We start from the raw sequence: 22677 nt of genomic DNA on the forward strand, positions 1-22677 counted from the left end.
TGTGCCAATGTTTTTTGTGCCCATGTGCATCTTTTTATAAGTGCATGATCAAAGTTTCAAAGAATTGCAGTAGTTTGACTATAAGAAAAAATGGCTAAAAAAAATACATGATAAGGAGAGAGACAAATAAGAGTCACATGATGCCATATACTCATACAAAAGCCATCCAATAATAATGTCTTGTACATAATCTCAAGCTTAGTATATAAGTGGCCAACAAAAGGAACAAGACCGCGGGTACCAACCACAATGGATGAACGAAAACGAGGACGGAGTTGCCAATTTGGATGAAATTGTGAGAACCGAGGCGTCGATGTTTGAACGAAGGCCCGCCCGGGGCACGACGACGCCGACTCAGCTTCGGCCAGAGTCTCCGCCACTTGCAGCGCCGGAGCTGGAAGGTCCCCACGAGACGTGCGAGAATTTGTTAAGAAATTCATGAAGAAAATCCGGATTCCTGTCGAGATTCCGAAACCGACTCTACCTTCCATGAGTGTTGTATGGGCCCGAGGACGGGGCGAGGGAGATGAAGACCCTGGCAACGGAGGGACCCAGCAACTATCACGATTTGTGCAAATGCTCGGTGATGGTAGTGGTGACGATGATGATGATGATGTTGCTGTTCTGGAACCATGCAGCGTACAAGTGCCACCCAATTCCCTTCAGATGCATGCACATTCGACCATGAGCCTCGCACCCACTTCTGGGTTTAGTTGCGATGCAGCTTGGAAACCTTGCATCACGCGCTTGCATGCGCACTGTGGCGATGCAGATATGAGGTCGTAACCATATGATGCAGATATGAGTAAGGCACCAGGAAGCTCTTCTTCCTCAGTGTCTTCTTTGCTTGTTTGATCGGACTTCTGCTGTTTTTTATTTAAAATCTCTTTCGGGTGTTTTTGTATCGTTTGGATCGCATCGTTTGTTCCTGAGTTGTCCTGCTTGGTCTTCTCCTCTTGAGTTTGCTCATTTTCTGGAGGTGGTGATGGGGAGGGGTTTCTCGCGATCGTCAGACAGATTGTTTAGGGTTTTGAGGTTCGCGTTCATCTGTGTTGCGCAATGCCGGGGATTTTACTGTGCATGCAGGGTTACACGTGTGTGATTTGCAGCTCGTGGCGTTGTGGCTCGTCCACGGTGTACTAAAACTATCGAAGTCAAGTCAATGTTCTCTTTGACGTGGTTAACTTTTTTTTTTTCTTCTTTTTTTTTTTTTTTTTTTTTTTTTTTTTGCTGTGTTGTACTCGTACGATGTGGGGTTTGGGCGCGATTGATTTGGATAGAGAAAGTGCATCTGAATACACTCCTATGTTGAATTAAGGTATGGAGCGAAAGTGAGTGTTGGACCGAGTAATTGTTCTGATCTTGCACCTGCTGATAACGCATGAGGGCCTTTGTGAATGTCCTAATTCGTTGCTCAACATTTTTTTGTATGTTTTGTAACTTTTATTGATAGCAGATTCATGTTCAAAGAGGCAGGATTCCGTGAAAGTAAGCTCGTACTTGGCTGCTTAGGCTCTGTCTACTTTGAGGTCGACAAATCGGCCAACCGGTGCAGTTTTGGTGGCGAAGCAAACATTAGCCAAGAAGAGGATCCATATTCTGTTTATAATTGTTTCGATCGGCATGGCTCAGAATGGGAAGTTGCCGTCGATTGGTAAGTCAGGACTAAGACTCGTCAGAGAATGTTCTGTGGGGTTGGCTGATGTCCCGGGGTTCGTCCCTCAATGGATGGTGCCGTTCTGCGAAAGTCGAAGGAGCAGCAGCAGCAGCAGTATCAGGGGGAACTTGAAAAATGGAGAGGCTGACGTAGCTATTATAGGCGGTGGGATCGTGGGGTTGGCTACAGCACGTGAGATCGTAAATCGGTTTTCGAGTGCCAAAGTTGTGGTGGTCGAGAAGGAGCAGGATATTGTGAAGCACCAAACCTCTCATAATAGGTGCGATTTAACTGAGTTCCACTCCCTAGCAATGCCAGATTAGAACCTTACCGGCCGTCTGCCAAGAATACGCGCTTAGGACTCACACCCAGTTCCAATTCTGACTTCCTGTTGGTGTTCTCCCTCCTTATCAATTTCATTGAGTAGTGGAGTGAGGGTAGCTCGTTCCGTAAATATGGTGTATGAGTGGGATCACCGTGTGGGTTGTAATGTGGAATGTGCACAGTGGGGTGATTCATGCAGGCATCTACTATGAACCTGGAAGTGACATGGCGAAGCTTTGCGTTGACGGGGCTCGCCGAATGTACGACTATTGCGAAAAGAAAAACTTGCCTCATAAGCGCGTTGGCAAGCTTATCGTTGCCACGCGTGATTCCGAACTTCCCATTCTAGACAACCTTTACAAGCGTGCAAAGGCAAATGGTGTGCAAGGACTAGAGCTTCTCTCCCCGAAGCAGATTTTGGACATTGAACCCAACGTCCGTGCTCTTCGTGCATTGCATTCCCCCAATACTGGAATCGTAGATTATGCCAAGGTTGGACGTTCATACGCCGAGGATGTACTCGAAACCGGGCGCGGCCAAATTCGGACCGGGTAAGCTGTCGACATTATGCGCACGTATACTCCTTCGTACATCTACATGCACGTCTTGCAATCACGTCGCTACCAGTTTTTGTTTTGTTTTGTTTTGTTTTTTTTTTTTTTTTAAAAAATTTGGAGTGTTACAATGATGATTCACAAAAATTGAGGTTCAACGCTCAAGTTGCAATTTTCTGAACCTCAAAAACTAGCTTGGCACCTGTCTTCATTTTTCATTATTTGGTTTCCAAATTGCTCTGAATGGATTGGATTGAAACACGATGGTACCTCCTCTACAGTTTTATTCCAGTTGTTTAGTCAAGAGTGTATCAGATGTTTTTCTTGCTCATTTGTGGGTTTTGCACATCCAGATACTCCTCACTGACTGTAAATATGACCTATTCATATTCTCTCCTTTGAAATTTACCATCATTGAGAAACTGTATGTGTAGTTAATAAGTTGTTATGTTTCCTATCAACAGGTTTGAGGTGATCGGGATTGATGCAGATGCTTCCAGAGGGGTAACTTTACAAAGCAAGACCGGTGATGAGGTCAAAGCCAAGTGGCTAATTACATGCGGGGGTCTTCAAGCCGACTATGTGGGCAGTATGGCAGGAGGTGCAAAAGGTCCAACGGTTCTCCCTTTTAGGGGTACCTATCACGAGCTTAGGCCGGAATATCGCAATCTCATCACTCGCAACATCTATCCAGTTCCTGACCCCAAGTTTGTTTCCTTCCTTACTCTTGGGTCTTGGTTCTAGCTCTCGATCTTCGCCGCCGCATCTCCCCTCTTTTTCCTAAAGTTTGTTTGTCGAAGATTATTGGAAATCGATTCATGATTCATAATAAGATCTTTTCACCTCATCATCGAGATGCATGGAGGTTAAGGTAATCCTCTTATAATTGCAGATTTCCTATGGTCGGCGTGCATCTAACTCCACGTGTGGATGGTCGAGTCCTTATTGGCCCCAATTCTGCTTTAGCCTTGTCAAAGGAGGGCTACAAGTTTTGGAAGGTTAACATGAAGGACACTCTCCTATTCGCCATTAACAAAGGGTTGTGGAAGTTAGTACTTAGCAACCCTGGCATTGTCTTTCAAGAAATATGGCGCGACCTTAACACTCGTGCCTTCGTGGGAGAAGCTAAACGGTAATCTTTGAGCCTCTCCCCTTGTAATGTCTACCTTACTTTAGACTGTGTTGGTTCGTCCGCATGATCTGCGAGTGAAACAAGAATTCAGTTGGTTGACAGCTGAAGCTTTGTGAAAGGATGATTCCGTTCTGAAGTGAGCAGACTGAGTGTTGTCAGCTCAGTCGCCGATTGAGCTTCAACTTGTTTTTCTAGATGGTTTCTTCTCGTCGTGTCTCCAGTATGTAATTCATGGTTGTTTTTTGTTTTTTTTGTTTTTTTTGTTTTGTTGTTTTTTTTTTAATGGTGAATTAGCTTCCGCTATTTCACTGACATCGGCCCTATTCATGCTGAGGTTCTAAAGCATTTGTGGGTCTATAATACAGGTATTGTCCAAAGTTGGAGGTGGAGCACACAGTTCATGGCTGGGCCGGAGTTCATGCTGTAGCAATCGACGACTCAGGGAAAATCATCGGTAACTTTCTGTTTGAAAATGGGTCGTCAGGGGTTGTTCTCAACGTGCGAAATGCACCTTCTCCTGCATGTACATCATCGTTAGCAATTGCAAATACAGTGGTAGATCGCGCTGTCAAAGATTTCGATTGGGTGAATAAGAAGCCATTTAAAACCGACAAAGTTCTCGCTTAAACTGCAACATCTCATCAACTCCAACACGGTGAAGAGGCATAAGTATCCACATGTCATTTGTGGTTAAACTCAGTTTAAGGTTACGTCAGATCTTGTTAAGGTTTTAGTGATATTCAAAGTCAGTGTTCATAGACTAAGAAAATTCTTTTATAACCTTTATCTACCATGCCTATTTCAATACTTGCACAAACCCAAGTACTACTTTCATCCTATTGAGTTTTTTCAAGATGTTTCAAAGATAATAAGGTTATCAGCAGTAACCAGTTCGAAGTTTTTGATGTGTTTTATGTTGATCTTTCTTTTGTGTGTTTGTTTTTCACATCACCTCATGTCTCACTGTCGAAACTGCACCAAAATTGAAGTTTAATGGAACATAAAACATTCATGTTGGAATTCAGGAATCCAGTAAGAATAGCCATGACATGCTTCGCACCCAAACTTGAATGTGAATCAATGTTAGAACAGATATTTGAAGGTTTTTGAGAAAAGATTCAAAGCAAATATTGATTTGATTTTTAATATTATTTTTAATACTTGACATAAAGATACGCAATGTATTTACTAGATTTGAATGGGCAATTTTTAATTGATTTTTATTTATTTATTTTAGTTATAGTAATTTATTCTTGTAGATTTATGCATACGAACACTAGTATTTATTATAATATCGAATGATTATAAATAAAAATATACTTCTTTATAATTACTAATTTAAAATATATTTTAATGTATTTATGAGACTCTGACAAAAAAAATCAAATAAATGAAACAAATCTCCATGTGTATTCTTATAATACCTTTAAAAGGATCTAATAAGCCTTTTGTTGAACATTAACTAAATTGTATCTTAAACATTTTTTGAAATATGCTAAAATCTTTTAAAACCTCTGAAGTAAAATTTTGACTTCTCTCTAGTTTTACCAACCTCCACAACCTTTAAATTCTTTCTACAAACTTCTATTACTTGTCCTAGTCATTTGAAATTTTCCATAGACAGTTACATGTTTCTATTCAAGATTCATTACACTTCAAGGACCTTATATAGTTTTTAGATCATTTAATAGAATATTCTATAGAACTAAGTTGCCATTTTAAAGTGAGGTAAGACAATTTGTACCTTAAACTTATTACTATAAGATTGGAAGCCAGAGAAAAGTGACTCTATTGCTAGTATTGTTTCCAATCTTATTTTTATTCTAGTGTCATGTCTCTTTTGTATTTTTAATTTTTGGTTTTTAATTTTTTAATTTTAAATAATTCTTCACATCCTTATGAAAGAGAAAACTACTAATTTTAAAAGTAACCTAATACTGTTTTAAAATTACTATCCAACATACATTCAAAAATTCCTTGAGTTTATTTTTAATTGTATAATTTTTACAACAACTTTAAATTAATCAAATGAGGTGTAATATATGTGTGTGTTCTAATAAGTAAAATAGAAGCTTTATTGTTTCTTATTCAAAATTCTATTGGAAATCCGAAGTTTTTTTTTTTTTTTTTTTTTTTTTTTATCATACCTTTGTATAAGATGATTGTGGTACTCTACAATCAGAATAGCACTAAGTATTTATACTTGCATTTAAAACCATAAAAATTCTATAAATCTTTATTATCACTATTAGATCTTTTTATTCTATTATTGATGATACTTTTAAATAAAAGATTCGTAATTTTTTTTGAACTCATCATGTTATTAACGTACTATAAACATTATAAGAGAATTTATTCATATCTTTGACTTATAAGTTTTAAAATCTATTTTAAAGCAACAACTCAAAATAATAATATAAAGATAAATATATATATATATATATATATATGATTGTGCATGTATATTAGGATCATTATAGAATAAAATATGCTTTAAATAATTTAAATTTAAATTAGTTAAATTTAAATATTCGTAAAATTGATGTTTCAAAAGTATATTTTTAATAATTTATTTTTATAAAAAACACATGTATAGATATCAATTAACAAAATTTTAAAAAGCAAGTTGTAAGATTTCATATACATGTGATGATAGAACTTATAAAAGATAAATCATGAGTATTATATATTACAATCAAAAGTTTCAGATGTAATACAAAATTAAACCATTGAATTTATTTACTTTTAGTTTTAAATATTTTTGTTGCATTTTTGCAACTATAGGTTATATCTATGTCATTTGTAACTATTATTTTTGCTTTATTTTATTGATATATATTGTTTTTTCACATTTGTGTGTTATTTTTCATTATCTCATTTAGTATTTAGTGGTATTAATGTAAAATAGTAATTTTATTCTTTGTTACATGTTCATTCACAATGTTTTGCAATTTAGTATCATACTGCATGTTATTACACATAAATATCAAGCTTTTAATATAACACTCTTAAAGTAAAGTCCCCAATCATAGTATTTAACTATTTTGTTCCACCAAATTTATATCAACACATTCTTATTAAGAGATTAGTAAATCCATCATGCATTCAATCACAAGAATCATTGCTTACATATAATTCTTTTTCTGAAAATCCCAATAATTATAAAAACATAATATCAATACATATCTTACAACTTAAATAAATAATAAAATCATTAAAAAAAGGAAATCCAAACATGATCCCAGTAAAATTTTCATTTTTCATTTTTTTAACCTGAACATTCTTATTAAAAGTTATACATTAAGAAAATTCCAATGGGTCTAAGTTTGTTTCCAAAGGGTAGTGGACGAATGGAAGGAAGCGGAATTCAGTGCAGCAGACACGGTCTTAGGGCACCAGAGGCACTGCTGATGTGGAGACGGAGATGGGGGGGGTAGGGTTTCGGGAGGGTTGAAAGCCAACTCACAGAGTGAACTCTCCCGCTCGCTCTTTTCGTCGTCCACTCTCTTCGCGTGTGTCACCATCGCCGAGCAGGGGGGTGGGAGGGGGTTGCTCTTGCTGTGTTGCGCCCGTCAGAAAAATAATCCTGCGGGAGCCCCGCTGCAAACAAAACTCGGACACAATGGTGGCTGCGAAGAAGACCAAGAAGGCCCAGGAGTCCATCAACAATCGGCTCGCCCTGGTCATGAAGTCTGGGAAGTACACGCTGGGCTACACCACCACGCTCAAGTCGTTGCGCGGTGGCAAGGGTAAGCTAGTGATCATCGCCAACAACTGCCCTCCTCTTCGCAAGTCGGAGATAGAGTACTACGCCATGCTCTCTAAGACCGGAGTGCATCACTACAGCGGCAACAATGTGGACCTGGGTACCGCCTGCGGGAAGTACTTCCGTGTCTGCACTTTGAGCATTACCGACCCTGGCGATTCTGATATTATCCGCTCTATGCCCACCGCCGAATAGAGAGGGAGAGAGAGAGAGAGAGAGAGAGAGAGAGAGAGAGTGTGTGTGTGGGAGCTGGAGTGGGGATGCGGCGGATGGAGGTTAGCTGGTGATTATTGGAACTGCAGGTTTTATTGGTGTAAGCGAAGAGCTTATGCACGTGTGGTGCGATGGGAAATTTGCTGTTGGACCCTGATGCCGTCGCTCGGATAGGCCGTTAGAAGGAGGAAATGTTGTGGGTGATGGATCAGCTGAAAGTGTTAGGGTTTGGGTCACTGTCGTTTTTGTACCTTGCCCCATTGAATGTGGTGATTCCTCATATTGTCTATTGCTCTTAGCCTTGCATGATGGTACATCGTGTGTCTTTGATTGCGTCTCTAATCTCGCCGATCGGTAGAACTGCCGAAACCGTGTATCGTCGACTCGATTTTCTGTGGTTGCAACTAGGGTAGGTTGAACGGTTTGATTTTTTCGTTATTTGCCGATTTGGCTCAGCCTCGGGGACAGGTATCGTATCCTGTGGACTATTTAACTGAATTTCATTAGAGATGTCGACATAATTGCTGGGAGGCAGCTCGTCTGGTCTCCTGGGTTGGAACCATTGGCGTGGAGAAGTTCCTTGGAGGTTTCTATACGGTTTTGGCAGCACCTTTGTTGTCATTTTAGAAATACCTTCAGCCCTAATATAATCTTCGCCCTCGAGAGGGGATGTGATTTCTGTGTACCATTTCATAATATTCATGTTGGCCAGGGGTACAAGGAGGATGCTCATGCTCGTTTTCATATTTGTGGCTATGTTCTTCAATTCGACGCATTTTTTACCTTCAAACTCGTGTAGTCACACCTTAGTTGGCTTCAGTGTTGGGTTGCAGCTATGATTACTGAGGCTACTTCTTGTCTGTCGGTTCTCTTCATTAAACTAAGTCATTCTTCCATTTCGGAGTGAGTTACGATTTGAAGCAGCCTTGAAATTTGCCCTCATGAACCTTCTGGATTGGTGCTGCTTCATTCTGACTTAGCTTATCCAACTCTTCGCACCTTTTGATTGAATCATTTAGTCAGCTACTTGAACTGCATTGCTATGTCCTGCAGTACTGGCAAGTTTTTCTACGTTGTTGGAATTCAATATTGAGGTTTTTCTGCTTTTCTACCATCATTTCTATCTTAGGCTGCAGGTTTCTGTGTCTTTTCACTCGGCTGTGTCATTCAAACTATCGGTATTGCTCTCTAGTGACTTCGATAATCTGGGAAGTGTTTTAATATTCAGTTTCCTTTAATTCTTTATCTGAGCATGTATTCACAGCACTGCTGTTGGAAGTTAATTGACTTCATATAAACTAGTGACTTCAAAAGTTTATATTGAAGCATTTTGAGTTTTGTAAATTAGGAAAATTGTATTTTAGTGATAAAAACGAGGGTCATGTCTAAAGGCAGAACATCAGATCTATCAAAAGTACAATCTATTCTTGAAATGTTGTTATCTTCGGATGAACCGACAAGATTTAATCATCGGTTGCAAAAAACGGTTACAATAAAATCAATTTTTTAGTTCTTACGACCACAGTTTCTTGCTTTTAACGGGAAGAAATCTTGAGAATTATGCCCTTGATAGCATGTAGTTTAAAAATTTCTATTTGCAAATGGGGATTTGATCGTTTGTAGATTTTACCTAAGTTAAAATAAAGTCACCAAGTAATAGTGACAAGGTAAAGAAATGGCAAAGTGTTTTACAAATCGAAGGCGTTTGATAACTATTGATAAAGCTATTTTTATTTGTTCCCAATGACTAACTTATATGATTTTAGATTTAGTGGAATATAAGTGCTATCACAATATACATGTGCTCAGAAAAATCATTACTTTAATGCAATATTGACAAAATACCGTGAACAGAGTAAAATGTAAACTTACTTCTTAAACACACAAGTTTACAGGGGAAATATGTTAAAATTATAATTTTAATTTTTTTAATCATTCACACCACGGAATACAATGGGTTTTGCGAGTTATTATTTTTAGTGAACAAAAATGTTCTCCTGAAATTCAACATTGTAACCTTTACGAATTGTATCTTTGACATGGGTTCACTGAAATAGAACAAAGTTGAAACGCTGGAACTGAGAACGTTAGAACTATCCCATACCGTTTTCCATGGCAGAGCCTCAAGGCAATCCCTAATTTACTTCGCCCACCGTGTAGAGCCTTAAATTCGCCCTTTCGAGCAGATTTCTGGAGCATGCTGCTAATTGCCGCATTTTCCGATGTCACGAGCTCCCGTGTATGTCAAGCTTGCATTATAGCCGTAGGTAATGTGTGACTCGGTGTGTTTTGTTTTAATTACGTCCTCTCATGGCTTTAAGGAATATATTCTGCCGATTGTGTTTCAGAGTAGTGACGTTCTAGTTATTGTTTATGGCGGATTGCGCCTGAGTAGTCATGGCATCTGGTGTTAGGAACCCAGATGAAGTGTGTGGTTGTGAGACATCCCTGGCTAAGGTTGCTGTTGGCATCCTTGCTAATTAGGTTTCTAGTTTCTTTGAGAAGTGGTCTTGGTTTTAGTCAGGCTCGTTTGCCTCCTGAGTTGCATTTATGGTGGTGAGAGCTTCGGATTTGGACTCTATGACGTGTTGAAGCTTTGCATAGCCAGATGATGTTGTGAAAAATCTCCGAGACCTGACGCTGCTAGGCGTTGTTGATTAACAGCTGACCCTGAAGGCTTTTCTTGCTCTGATCGGTACTAATTTGATCCACATCGTATATTACATAGAGTGGCCTGTTGGCTCTGATATGAACCCTGCCCCTAGCTACGTAGAACTTCCGTTCGTACAGTGAGATATGCGAGCGTCTCTGGCGCGCAATGGCACGCGCACAGCGATTGCTTTACTGGTTTACCTTTTAATCGAAGGAGGCAGATTGCATTGAATGCAGAAGTGGTGGCCAGTGATGACCTCTAACTTACCTACATTGCCTGAACCAAGTTCTGTCGAGAACACATGAATGGTTCTGAGACCGCCTCTGCCTCCCTCCAAAACCAATCTACGAAACTCAATCTCACAGTGGATCATGAAAACCCATACAATATTTATACTCTTTCGGGAGCTCAGCTCTCTAACAAATCAAAACATGTATATAATATCACATAACACATGTCCAGTATCTGCAGATTCACTTCACAAATTATTGTGTGCCACGAGATAAAACTGAAACCTGGGAGCTCAACTAGCGTTTAATTGCAGAACCGGCTTCGTATGCTCTGTAAACGATGCCTGGAACCGCTTATATGAGCATAACTCGATGACACAGATCAGTAAACAAGTCTCGCAAAGTAACGGCACTGTAAACTCTTAATTCCTCGGAACGCCAGAGGGGAGGAACAAGCCAATTATCCGCCATTGGGCTAAAAGAACGATGCTCCTCATAAGTCGACGTACACCCACTTCTGAGAAATTGGGTGGTTCAAGCAGTGACTGGCATTAGGGCTTTAGGAAAAATAATGTGCGTGGAATGAGCAAAGGATGTGAAACCGCTCCTCGTGAATGCAGCCAACTGGTTTCAAAATAGCTTTTTTGCCATTGATTATTAAAGATTGATTATTATAAATTTATAATACATTATTGTAATGACTTATGTAACTAAAAAGTTTTTTTAACTTAAAAATGTCTTTTTGCTCTATCTGATCTTCCACTTGATAACTTTTGGCATTGCATATATTTATTTGGTTTTTATTTTATTTTTCATTTTTTTGTTGATAAAATCAATTTTCAAACATTTATATTTTGGTTTTAATAATTTTTCTACTCTCTAAATTATATACATGTTTTAATTTAATTTTAATTATGTTTTAATTGTATATAATAAGTATTTATGTCACTTATTAAATAGAAATAAGTAGAAGTAAATAAATCTTAGATAGATGATACCTTTGTCAAAAATTACTAAAGAAACTTCTTATATGTGGCTTAGATCTTCAAATTCTTCTGAATATATTATGTGATTATTAAAACTTGTTCCTTAAGTCTTTTATTTTAAAAAGATATTACAAAATAATTTTGTAACTTAGATATTTAGGTCACAAGTCTTACAGTTCTAAAAAAGATTTCACAAAATCTTCTTAATAATAAGTATATATGGAAGCAAAATTATGACAATCTTCAATCTTGTTAATATATTTTTTGTATTACACTCTTGATTTAAGTTTTTTTAGTTTTTTTAATTAAAAATAACAAAAATAGTTCTTTGTTGTCTTATATCTATCTCATCTTTGTCTATTTTATTCCTTCTTAATGATACATAAACATATTATTTTTTAAAATTTCTCAAAAAAACTTTTATAGATTTTTAAGACATTGTAAAGCTTATAGAATCTCTTCTAAAAGCTTCAATAGGAATTAATTTTTCTAGTATAAAAAAATAAAAAACTAAAAAAAAAAAGTTATTTAATATATATATATTAAAATAAATTAAATGATCTACTATTTTTAATCATATAAATATTTTTATTTTAAAATTATTATCTAATTTTTCTTGTATTTTTTATAGTCATAATCAACTTGTTCTTATAATTATCTAGATAAGAAGAGTTAGATAGAAGTAAGTCAGAATAGATAAATTTAAAAATATCTTGTGGAAAAGTTTAATAGAAGCTTCATGTAAGTTTACTTGATTTTTTACATGTTTATAGGTGATAAATATGTTGAACACTTGGCAAATAAGTTGTCTATGTTTTGCACATATTGTCACAGACATATACATGTAAGCCAATAATTACATGTATAAATAGGTAGAAGTAGATAGAAGTAGATAAAAGTAAGTTAATTCTATAATATCTTGTAAGAAAGCTTCCTAAAAGCTTCATAGATGTTGCTTTGACTTTATAGGTGCCCATTGTTAACTTTTAGGTTAGAAACTTGGTCAATAAGTTAACCATGTGCCACACATGTTAGTAGCTTGAGGAACAAGCTAATTATGTGGCAAAAATATAGAAAATCATGCCTTGTAAGTTAAGGCATGTATCCTACAAAGTCAACACATATTGGAGGTCCTATAGAACATTGCCACGTTGTTGTATTATATGTTGTCTTATTTAGGAATGTACCTAGCACCTAACTATAGAAGATGAGGTTGTATTTCATAAGTATTCAAGAAACCCTAATAGGTTTCACCCATATGAGAAGAATATAATTCAAATTTCAATTCAAAAGAGCTAAAAAATACTCTTCTTAGTAGCCTTAATCATACATAAACCCCAATTACCTTGTTACTTTCATATTTAAGTAATTTAGATTTTTCTTATAAGTTCCAATCCTAATCAATTAACTTTAAGAAGCTGAAACATCTAATATGATTGTCTACTTGATATAAAATTTTGCATGCAATTGTGAATGTAAGTCTTCTATATGCTCAAGAATTTTCAATCCAATCCAATCTACAGATTGTGAAAAAATCTCCAAAAATTGCACTAATATCACTTGGTCACCAACTTGAAAAGTGAAGCAAAAATCCCAGTAGTGATTTCTCCTTCACCACTTATTAACTTTGACTCAAAATTGGTGTGTAGCTTGATCTTCAAGTCCTTTGATACCATGCCAAATTTCACCTTCATCCAACTAGTAGATCTCCAAATATTACAAAAACTCTATTCAATCCCAAATTGCCAACTTCTGAAACCCTCTTGTGCTAAAACCCAGATGTTTCTAAACTACACCATTAGATTATCACAAAATTTTATATACACTTAGCACACCTAATAATCCAAGTAGTATAAAGTTTTGAATTGTAGATGTTACACCAATTGCACGAACTAGCCAAAATTGCTAGCCCTAGTTATATTATATAAAATCCAAATCATCAATACAAACGTAACTTTGAACAACTATTGCTAAGTCCTCAAAAATCCTACAAAAATAATTTTTATGTCCTTGAAAAGAACTTTAAGCTAGCTCTCAAATTTATATCTGCGAACTTCAAATGAATCCCTGTTTTTTCCTAGGCAGTTGTTTTAGTGACTAGAGGTCTAATTTCGACCCTGTTTCATAAATGGTCAACTCCCCGATATTAATCTAATCTATCCTAAGGATTTTTTAGTCCAATTCTAACCTCAACTTGATCTTAGTATCAACCATATCAACTATTTATCTCTTCTATCATAATTATATCAATTTATGGCCTTTCTAATGCAGTAAAGGAGTTTTTATATCCTAGAAGATAAAAATACCAACTAACTTTTATCTACTTGCTATTAAGACAAGAAAATAAGCTAAGAGACTTTCATAAAAGCCTTATTAAAATATTTTGAATTCTTGTTGAACTAATATAATAGAATATTAATTAAAAAACCATTTTTAGTCATATTTTCACTACATAATCATATCACAACTCTCTCCATTTTCTTTATCAAATATTTTATTTCTATTTTCATTATCCTCTTCAAAACAAATGTCTTCTTCAAAAATATTGATATCTTTAGTATGATCCTTTATATTGATTTCTCTATCTTGTCTTTTAAAAATCTTTATTTACTTCTTAGCAATAGATATCTTCAATCTCATGCCATCTAACTCCTTTAATGAATATGTGGCATTATCATAAATTCTTACTACCACATATGGTCCAAACCAATGTTTTGAAAACTTCCGCAAAGCACTATGTTGGTTATTTAGACTACTGTCATTAACAAGTATTCAATCACCTTCTTCAATTGCTCTAAGCTTCAACCATTAATGCATATTAAATCAAATCTTATTTCCTAACCTTACCTTTTGTAACCTTTTGAATGCTAATTCAACATCTTCCAATCTTTGTTCAAGTTGTCCAATTCTAATAGCTAAAAATTCCTCCCTTCTCAACCCATCTTTCTATAGTAGCATACTCCAAGTTGGCACATGTTCTTCAAGTGACATAATTGCTTTTTGACTTGTCATAAGTTCCACTAGCATATATCTGGTCACTAAACTATGTGTTGTTTGATTAGTCCATAATGCATAAGGTAGAAGTCAAGGCCATTCTCTCGCTCTTCCATTGCAAGCTTTAACTAAGGCTTTTACAATTGGTGCATGTCCACGTTCACACTTTACATTCCCCTCTGGATTATAAGCAATAGTCAATGATAATTTAATTCCACATCTCTTAAAAAATTCACAAGCTTCATGTGCATCCAATTTTCAACGATTTGCAGTAATCTTTTCTACACACCCATAGCAATAAATATTATCCTTAAGTAAAAATGTACAAATTTCCTCTATGGACTTTGTTCTTAGTGCCTTGCCTTCTACTTGATTTGATAAATCTTCACGAGGTAAAACTAAATATCTAATTTGTCATAGTCTCTCAAAATAATAACCAAATCCACAATCCATTTAATATGAATAGCCAAAGGATATATCAAATATAATCCATCTTGATATCATATATTTGAATATATGTGACAAGTTATACAAGATTCTACAAATAAAGTTATATCTCAATACATATTCTTCCACCAATATCATTCCTTCAATTCAATAAAAATAGCCCATATTCCTCTATGTCCCATCCATAGATTCTCATGAAACTCCTTGAGTAGTCTTTGTTGATCTTCTTTGGTACCTACTACTCATCTTCGCATTCCAATTCTTTTCTTTGGTCTCTTCCATAAGAACCTTTCTTGAAGCAAAAATCCATAAGCCTTTTTTCTTATTTGATTAAATTTTTTTCTTGACCAATTTTCTTATTTAGTCAAGGTATTCAAGTAAAGTCCAATTTCTAGTAATTCTTCTTCATAAAGCTCTTCAAAGAACATCTTTTCTTCCTTATTAAGATTTAATATTGAATAGAATTTTGTTCCAACATCATCAATATCTTCAACCATCCCGTCTTTTTTTTCATATACTGCTTGACATAACATATTTGCTATCAGATTGTCTTTCTCTACAACATACCTAAATTCTAGATTTAGTGATGTGATATAAGCAATCCATTCCAACATCACAATATTTGATATTATACAATTGGTAATCATTTCAAGTAAAGGCAAACAATTTGTTTCAATTACTACTATAGCCTCAATCAAATAATCTTTTTTAGTTTTCATAGCTGCAATAACTTTCTATAGTTCCCATTTCACTTGTAAATATGTACGTTGGCAAGTACTTAAAACCTTAGCTCCAAATCGTACTACAAATCTGTGTTCATTCAAATCATCTTGACCTATAGTCCATTCAATAGTAATCGAACTAGTATCCATTGTAAGAATCACTGGTCTATTGCACTTATAAGCAACTTTTCTCTACATTAGAGGTAATGTCAATAATTTCTTCAATTTTTGCACTCCTTTAATATGATTTTTGTTCTATTTAAATAGATAGCCCTTGCATAACAGCTCATACAATGAATTTGCTATGTGAGGATAATAAAAAATTTAAATATAATAAAATACATATGCACCTAAAAATCTACGAACCTCTGTTAAAGAATTATAATCCTCTTTCATTCTTTCAATTACATCAATCTTATTTAGATTTAGATTTCTTCCATAAAATCCACATAAATATCCAACAATCACTACCTCTTGTATTCCAAATGTAGATTTTGCATCGAATAATTTAAGATGAATTTTTCTAAGCCAAGTCAATATTTTTCTACAATCGTATATAAGCTTAGCAGCATAGTTGCAACACCTCCTCTTATCTAAAGTTTCATCCTTGTCTTCTTCTTTGTATCCCTTTATAAGAACATCATCTAGAAAAGCCATAGTCTTCTCAGGAATAAAATCTCTCAATACTTTATTCATCCCGTTCATCATATGTACAACTGAGTTGGTTGAACCTTGAAGAAGAGTGCACATTCTAACTAATCCAAGAACGATTTTCATCGTTGTCATATCTCTACTTCCTTCTGTAAGTTGAAATTGGTCACAGCACGAATACAAATCACCCATTGAATAGATCGCCCTTCTTCCAAATGCTTCATCAAATTCATCTGCTATAGGTCTAATTCGTGCATTTTTGATAGTTACTACATTCACTAGTTGCATATCTTGAATTAAACGTAATGACCGATTTTTCTAAGGCACTGTAAACTATTGATAAGAATATGGTGCAAAAAAAAAGCTCCAAAATCTTCATCTTCATCTTTTATTTTAATAATTTTTTCAAGCTTGCTAAATATACCTTTGATATAGAAATTGGCCTTAAATTCCAAGGTACTGTCAAGGACAAGAACTCGATGAAAAAACAATTCAAACAAGTGAGCATTCACTCAAAGAGAGGTAACAAAATATATATAAACAAGTATATATATTGAAAGAGAAACTGGAATGGCTATTGCCAAAAGACAAGAAAACTAGAGACCCTTGAAATAGACTAGAAGCAAGAAACGAATTGACAAGAGTGAAGAAGCCTTCACTCTTGTCTCTATATATACTATCTAACTAAGAGCTACGTGACGACATTCTATAGGACCTCCAATATGTGTTGACTTTGTAGGGCACATGCCTTGACTTACAAGGCAAGTTTTTCTACGTGCGGGCCACATAGTTAGCTTGATCTTTAACCTAACAACATGTGTGGCACATGGCCAACTTGTTGACCACGTTTCTAATCCAAAAAGTCAATTAAAGATACCTATGAAGTCAAAGCAGCGTCTAGGAAGTTTTTTGGAAGCTTCCATATTAAATATTATAGAATTAATTTATTTTTATCTACTTTTATTTACTTCTACCTATTTCTATATGTAATTATTAGCTTACATGATTATGGCCGTGACATTATCCCCCCTTCTAGGGACGAGTTCCACGAGGAGCGGTCATCATATGTTGAGAAAATCTATGATGCGACGAATTGTATTCGCCACATACTCTGATCTTTGTTCTCTTCGAAGATGATTGATAGGGCCTCTCAACCATCGGTAGTGTCCCATACCAGGGCGGGAAGACCACCCAGTTATTTGATCATTGTTGAGGCCTTTGTAACTTCCTTCGAATAGAATATTTGGAACACCATCAGGAGTTGTTCCTACCTCTAGCAAAATCACCAAACATCGAGAGTCCCTTCCCAAATCGTGATATCAAACGCATTGTATCTCACCATCTATTCGAGGAAGAACATGTCGTTCTTGAAGATCTTCATCTCGATTGCGTCGCCTTGAAGGTTGTGACAATCGTAATGTCTCGTCCGGCAGGTCAGCAAATGAAGGCTCTTGAGTTAAATCCATTGGTTGTTGGTTCTCCATCTCCTGAGCGCCACTACTACAACGAAGCTACGAACAAGAATTGAAAGTAGAATGTTATCTTGCCTAGATGTTCTTTCTTTTATAAAGAAGGTTTTCATCTTGATTTTGATGGATGTCGTCGATGAAAAGCCTCCACCGCCTTTGGTGCATTTACAAGATTCTTCATTGGCTCCCATGTGCATTCACTAATATCATATCCGCGCCAATGGACAAGATATTCTATTTTATTTCGACGCCGCCTTGAATCTAAGACTTCTTCTACTTCAAACTCTTCATTATTATCCACTTCTATAGGAGGAGGTGGAACTTGTCGTCTTCTTGGTATGTCCACTGTCTTGTATGGTTTAAGAAGAGACACGTGGAATACTGGATGGATTTTCATTGTCTTCGGTAGATGTAAACGATATGCAACTAGATTGATTTGTACAGAAATAGAAAATGGTCCCAGCCTTCGATAGTCCAACTTGTCGCAAGGACGAGTGGCCTTGATATTACGACGAAGTAGCCATACCTTATCACCCACGTTGAGTTGTGGTTGCTCCTTACGATATACATCTACGTTTATCTTTTGTCGTTCTTGAGCTTCCTTCAATTGCGCCTTCATTATTGCATGTAACTCTGACAACCGATTTGCCATATCTTCTGCTGCAGGATTATCAACTTTTGAAAAATCAAAAGCATCAAGTCATGGATGATAGCCATAATTGGCAAAGAAAGGTGTTTGTTGCGTGGAGGAATGTATCGTATTATTATAAGCAAACTCTGCCAATGGCAGAAGGGTTGTCCAATCATCTTGTTGGTAGTTGATGGTACACCTTAAATATTGCTCCAAGACTTGGTTTACGCGCTCTGTTTGTGCATCAGTTTGAGGATGGAAAGCCGAAGATAGCTTTATGTCCACTTTTAAAATCTTGAAAAGGGTCCTCCAAAATCTCGACACAAATTGAGTTCCCCTATCCGATATGATATCTTTAGGTAATCCATGATAGCGATAGATATTATCAATGAAAAGCTTAGCTGTTTCTTCACCTGTGATAGATTTTGTACATGGCACAAAATGTGCCATCTTGGTGAAACGATCTACTATCACAAATATAGAATCATAAGATCTTGAGCTTGGAAGATCTGTGATGAAATCCATAGAAACAGAAGACCATGGTTGTTCTGGTATAGGTAATGGCTGAAGAAGTCCGTAAGGTCAATGACGAGGAGTTTTTGATCTTGAACAAATATTACATGATTGTACAAAGTCTTTGACTGACTTCCACATTTGTGGCCACCAAAAATCTCTTGATATGAGTTCCAAAGTCTTATTATATCCAAAGTGTCCTACTACTAGAAAATCATGACGTGCTTGAAGAACATGTAAACGTGCTTCTCCTTCTGGAACATATAGGCGTCCTTCAAAATATAATAGATTATTCTTGAACTCGAACTTAGAAGAATCATGAGACTTGGAAGAATTATTCTCAATATCATCAATAAGAGGGTCTAAGGACATACTGGACTGGATTTGCTTGAGAAAAGTTGAATCAACAGTCAATGTTGATTTCATTGCTCGGAGATGAAATTGCTCCGGTTTCAAGAGGACCGTTCTTTGTTGCTCAAAAGCTGCATCTCCTTCTTTTGGTGCAAAATAAGAACGTCTAGACAATGCATCAGACAAACCTTGTTGTTTTCCTGGTTGATAAGTGATAATGAACTCGAATCTTGACAAAGACATACTCCAACGAGCTTGACGACGATTCAACACGCGTGCTGACATGAAATACTCGAGGTTCTTGTGATCTGTATACACAGTGACTGGACTAGAAGCGCCTTCTAGATAATGACGCCATTCTTGAAAGGAATCCACGATTGCAAGCAGTTCTTTATCGTAGATCTCATAATTGATCTCGGCTGTTGAAAATTTTCTTGAATGAAAAGCTATCGGATGAAGTTTGTCATCTGTTCCCATTTGTGACAAAACTCCACCCAAGGCAAAATCCGATGTGTCTGTTTCCATAAAAAAATGCCTTGAAAAAGTCAACATGATATAAGACTGGTGTAGATACAAACGATGTCTTCAAGGCTTCAAATGCTGCTTCCGCTTCTTGATTCCATTAGAATTTGTCTTTATTAGTCAAGCATGTAAGTGGAGCTGTAACTCGTGAAAAGTCTTTGATGATGATCGGATAGTAATTGGCAAATCCCAAGAAACATTGGACATCTCTTACTGTCCTTGGAATCTTCCAATCCATGATTGTCTTGACTTTCTTAGAATCCATCATGAGACCATCATTTGAAATGATGTATCCTAAAAAGTCAACTTGAGTAGTGTGAAATACACACTTTTCCATCTTGGCGTACAATCCTGCATCTCTAAGTTTTTGTAATACTTGACGAACATGTATTTCATGCTCTTCAACGTTGTTAGAATAGATCAAGATATCGTCTAGGTAGCAGACGACAAAATTGTCTAAGAATTCACGAAATACATCATTCATGAGATGTTGAAAAGCAGCTGGTGCATTTGTGAGTCCAAAAGGCATGACATTATATTCAAAATGTCCGTACCTGGTTCGAAACGCAGTCTTCCATTCATCTCCTTCCTTGATTCCCACTAGATTATATGCTCTTCTTAGATCTATTTTTGTATAAATCTTAGCTTGATTCAACTAGTCAAGGAGTCCTGATATCAAAGGTAATGGATACTTATTCTTGATTGTGATCTTGTTGAGTCCTCCATAGTCAATACACATTCGTGAAGATCCATCTTTTTTCTTTACGAATAGAATTGGAGCTCCTGCTAGAGATTTTGAATGGCGTATGAAATTCTTTGCTAAATTTTCATCAATATATGTCTTGAGTTCAGCCAACTCATCTTGCGATAAACTGTAAATTGATCCAAATGGTGGCTGAGTTCCTTCCTTGAGGTCGATTGAACAATCATATGGGCGATGCTCAGGAAGAATATCTACATTTTTTTTCTCAAAAACGTCTTGATAATCTTGATATTGACTTGGAATGCCACTTGAAGTCTTTACGCTTTCAGAAATAGGTGCAGCATAAATAGCAAAAGTTGATCCTTCTTTTGCTGCGTATATAAATGCTTTTGCATCTATAAGTACGGGTTTTTCTATACTAGATTTATAACTTTTTACTTGCTTGGTAGAACTATTAATAATGCTTTGGAAAAAGTCAAGTTTACGAGAATTCCAATCTATTCGAGGGTTATATTTTTTTAGCCAAGATAAACCTAAAATAACTGGATTGGACGGGGATTTAATTATGTTAAAAGCTATGTAGCTAACATGACCATTTATTGTTACTTTTATAGGGCGAGTTTCATGAGTGACATCTCCAGAAGACAAAGGACGGCCATCAATGACTTCTACATGTACGGATTTAGTTTTCTGTACAAAAGGTATTTTATGACTTTTAACAAATTGTTCATCTAAAAAACATGCTGAGGCTCCCGAATCTAATAAAGCAAAGGCTTTGTAATTCTTAGGTCCTAAATATAATTCTATTATAAAACAAGAAGAGGGTTCTGAGGAGAGGATAGGACCTTCATTAGGAATTGTACAAGGTTCCAGCTGCACAGTCCCTATTGTAACTGGACGAATCTGTTTTTCGACATGTTGTCTTCTTTGACCGTCGTACCTCTCATTTTATAGTTACGTTGTTTCTTTGGACAATGTTGAGCAGTGTGCTTAGGTTCTCCGCAGTATAAACATAATCCTTCTTGACGACGACGAATCTTTTCTTGCTCAGTTAGAGGTTTAAAACGTACCACATCAATTTGCATGTCTTCTACTTTCGAATGTACGTTTGGCGAAGATGCTGATGTTGCCATTGAGTAATAACGTTGAGGTTCCCGTGTACGACTCTCGAATCGAAATTCAAAAAGTTGATTGTCACATTTTACCGCAAAATCGATTGCTTGACTCAAAGTTTGAGGATCAGGTAAGTTGAGCATCAATTTCTTTACTTCATATTGCAATCCATAAAGAAATTGACTGATGAGTGCAGCATCATCCCACTTGATGTCAATTGTAAGTTGTCGAAATTGTGAAGCATACATTGTTACTGAGCGGTTTCTTTGTCGCAGAATTCAGATCTTGTTTGTTGCGACACAAGTTGCATCGTGTTCACCATACATAGATCGAAACTCCGCCAAAAAAGCTTCCAAATTGTCCAATATTGGATTTCGTTGTTCAAGAAAAGACGAAAACCACGATAATGCAGAACTAGAAAGTAGAGTGCCAATAAACCTGACTTGTGATCCTGGAGTTGGATAGCTTTGCGGTTGAAGTTCAATTGCCAATTGTACTTGATTGATGAACCCTCGAAACTTTGATCTTGTACCATCAAATTTCTCGGGTAAAACAATTCTTGGTTCTCTAGTGCTTACAGGGTGTTGTACAATTGGAGAAGAAATGTGATTTGGTGCAGATATTGAAGCAGCTCCGATCATCTCTATATCTCCATTTTCTGCTATTCTTGTTCTTTCTTGTGTTGGTGAATTGAGTTGATGCATCGCAAGCATTAACTCCCTCAATTGTTCTTGCATTTGTGCCATTGCACTCTTCATTTCAACAAGCTCTGCCATAATGATACTAAGAAGAAAAATTTGTTTGATATTGCTCAAGACAAAAGAAAAAGAAAAGACTTGAGAACAAAGAAGATACTAAGAACAATATCAGTTTAGAAGTGGGTAATCCGCAAACTTCTAATATGCTTATGTCTTGTCAAGAGAAAGGGGTAATCCACTCTTACTCAAGGAAAACAAAGCTTTGATATTGTAAGTGCACTCTTGTCAATCTGTCAAGGACAAGAACTCGATGAAAAAACAATTCAAACAAGTGAGCATTCACTCAAA

General features: G+C 36.2%; 2 protein-coding genes across 3 annotated transcripts; both read left to right on the top strand.

Moving 5' to 3' along the window:
• The first annotated feature begins 541 nt into the window (after window positions 1-541).
• LOC112277564 (uncharacterized) lies at window positions 542-4567 on the top strand. Of its 2 annotated transcripts, XM_024510046.3 has the most exons (6): window positions 542-805; window positions 1457-1937; window positions 2164-2532; window positions 3000-3242; window positions 3428-3667; window positions 4033-4567. In XM_024510046.3, the coding sequence occupies exons 2-6, from the start codon at window positions 1624-1626 to the stop codon at window positions 4292-4294; spliced, it is 1428 nt and encodes a 475-aa protein (XP_024365814.1). In that variant the 5' UTR covers window positions 542-805; window positions 1457-1623; the 3' UTR covers window positions 4295-4567. The 2 variants fall into 2 exon arrangements, with proteins under 2 accessions (XP_024365814.1, XP_090103970.1); XM_090247844.1 differs by lacking the exon at window positions 542-805 and having other exon boundaries at window positions 1114-1937.
• Window positions 4568-7160: 2593 nt separating this feature from the next.
• Window positions 7161-7926, top strand: LOC112277110 (large ribosomal subunit protein eL30). Its single transcript, XM_024509090.3, has one exon. It carries the CDS (start codon window positions 7290-7292, stop codon window positions 7626-7628), a length of 339 nt encoding a protein of 112 aa, XP_024364858.1. The 5' UTR covers window positions 7161-7289; the 3' UTR covers window positions 7629-7926.
• Window positions 7927-22677: the final 14751 nt, after the last annotated feature.

This window comes from Physcomitrium patens, chromosome 25 (genome assembly GCF_059467195.1).
Source record: "Physcomitrium patens ecotype Gransden chromosome 25, ASM5946719v1, whole genome shotgun sequence".
NCBI lineage: Eukaryota > Viridiplantae > Streptophyta > Bryopsida > Funariales > Funariaceae > Physcomitrium > Physcomitrium patens.

Coding starts and splice junctions, on each gene's coding strand:
- LOC112277564 (XM_024510046.3), top strand. CDS start 1,624: ATGGCTCAGAATGGGAAGTTGCCGTCGATTGGTAAGTCAGGACTAAGA. Junction 2,533..2,999: donor CGCGGCCAAATTCGGACCGG/GTAAGCTGTCGA, acceptor TCCTATCAACAG/GTTTGAGGTGATCGGGATTG. Junction 3,243..3,427: donor TATCCAGTTCCTGACCCCAA/GTTTGTTTCCTT, acceptor TTATAATTGCAG/ATTTCCTATGGTCGGCGTGC.
- LOC112277110 (XM_024509090.3), top strand. CDS start 7,290: ATGGTGGCTGCGAAGAAGACCAAGAAGGCCCAGGAGTCCATCAACAAT.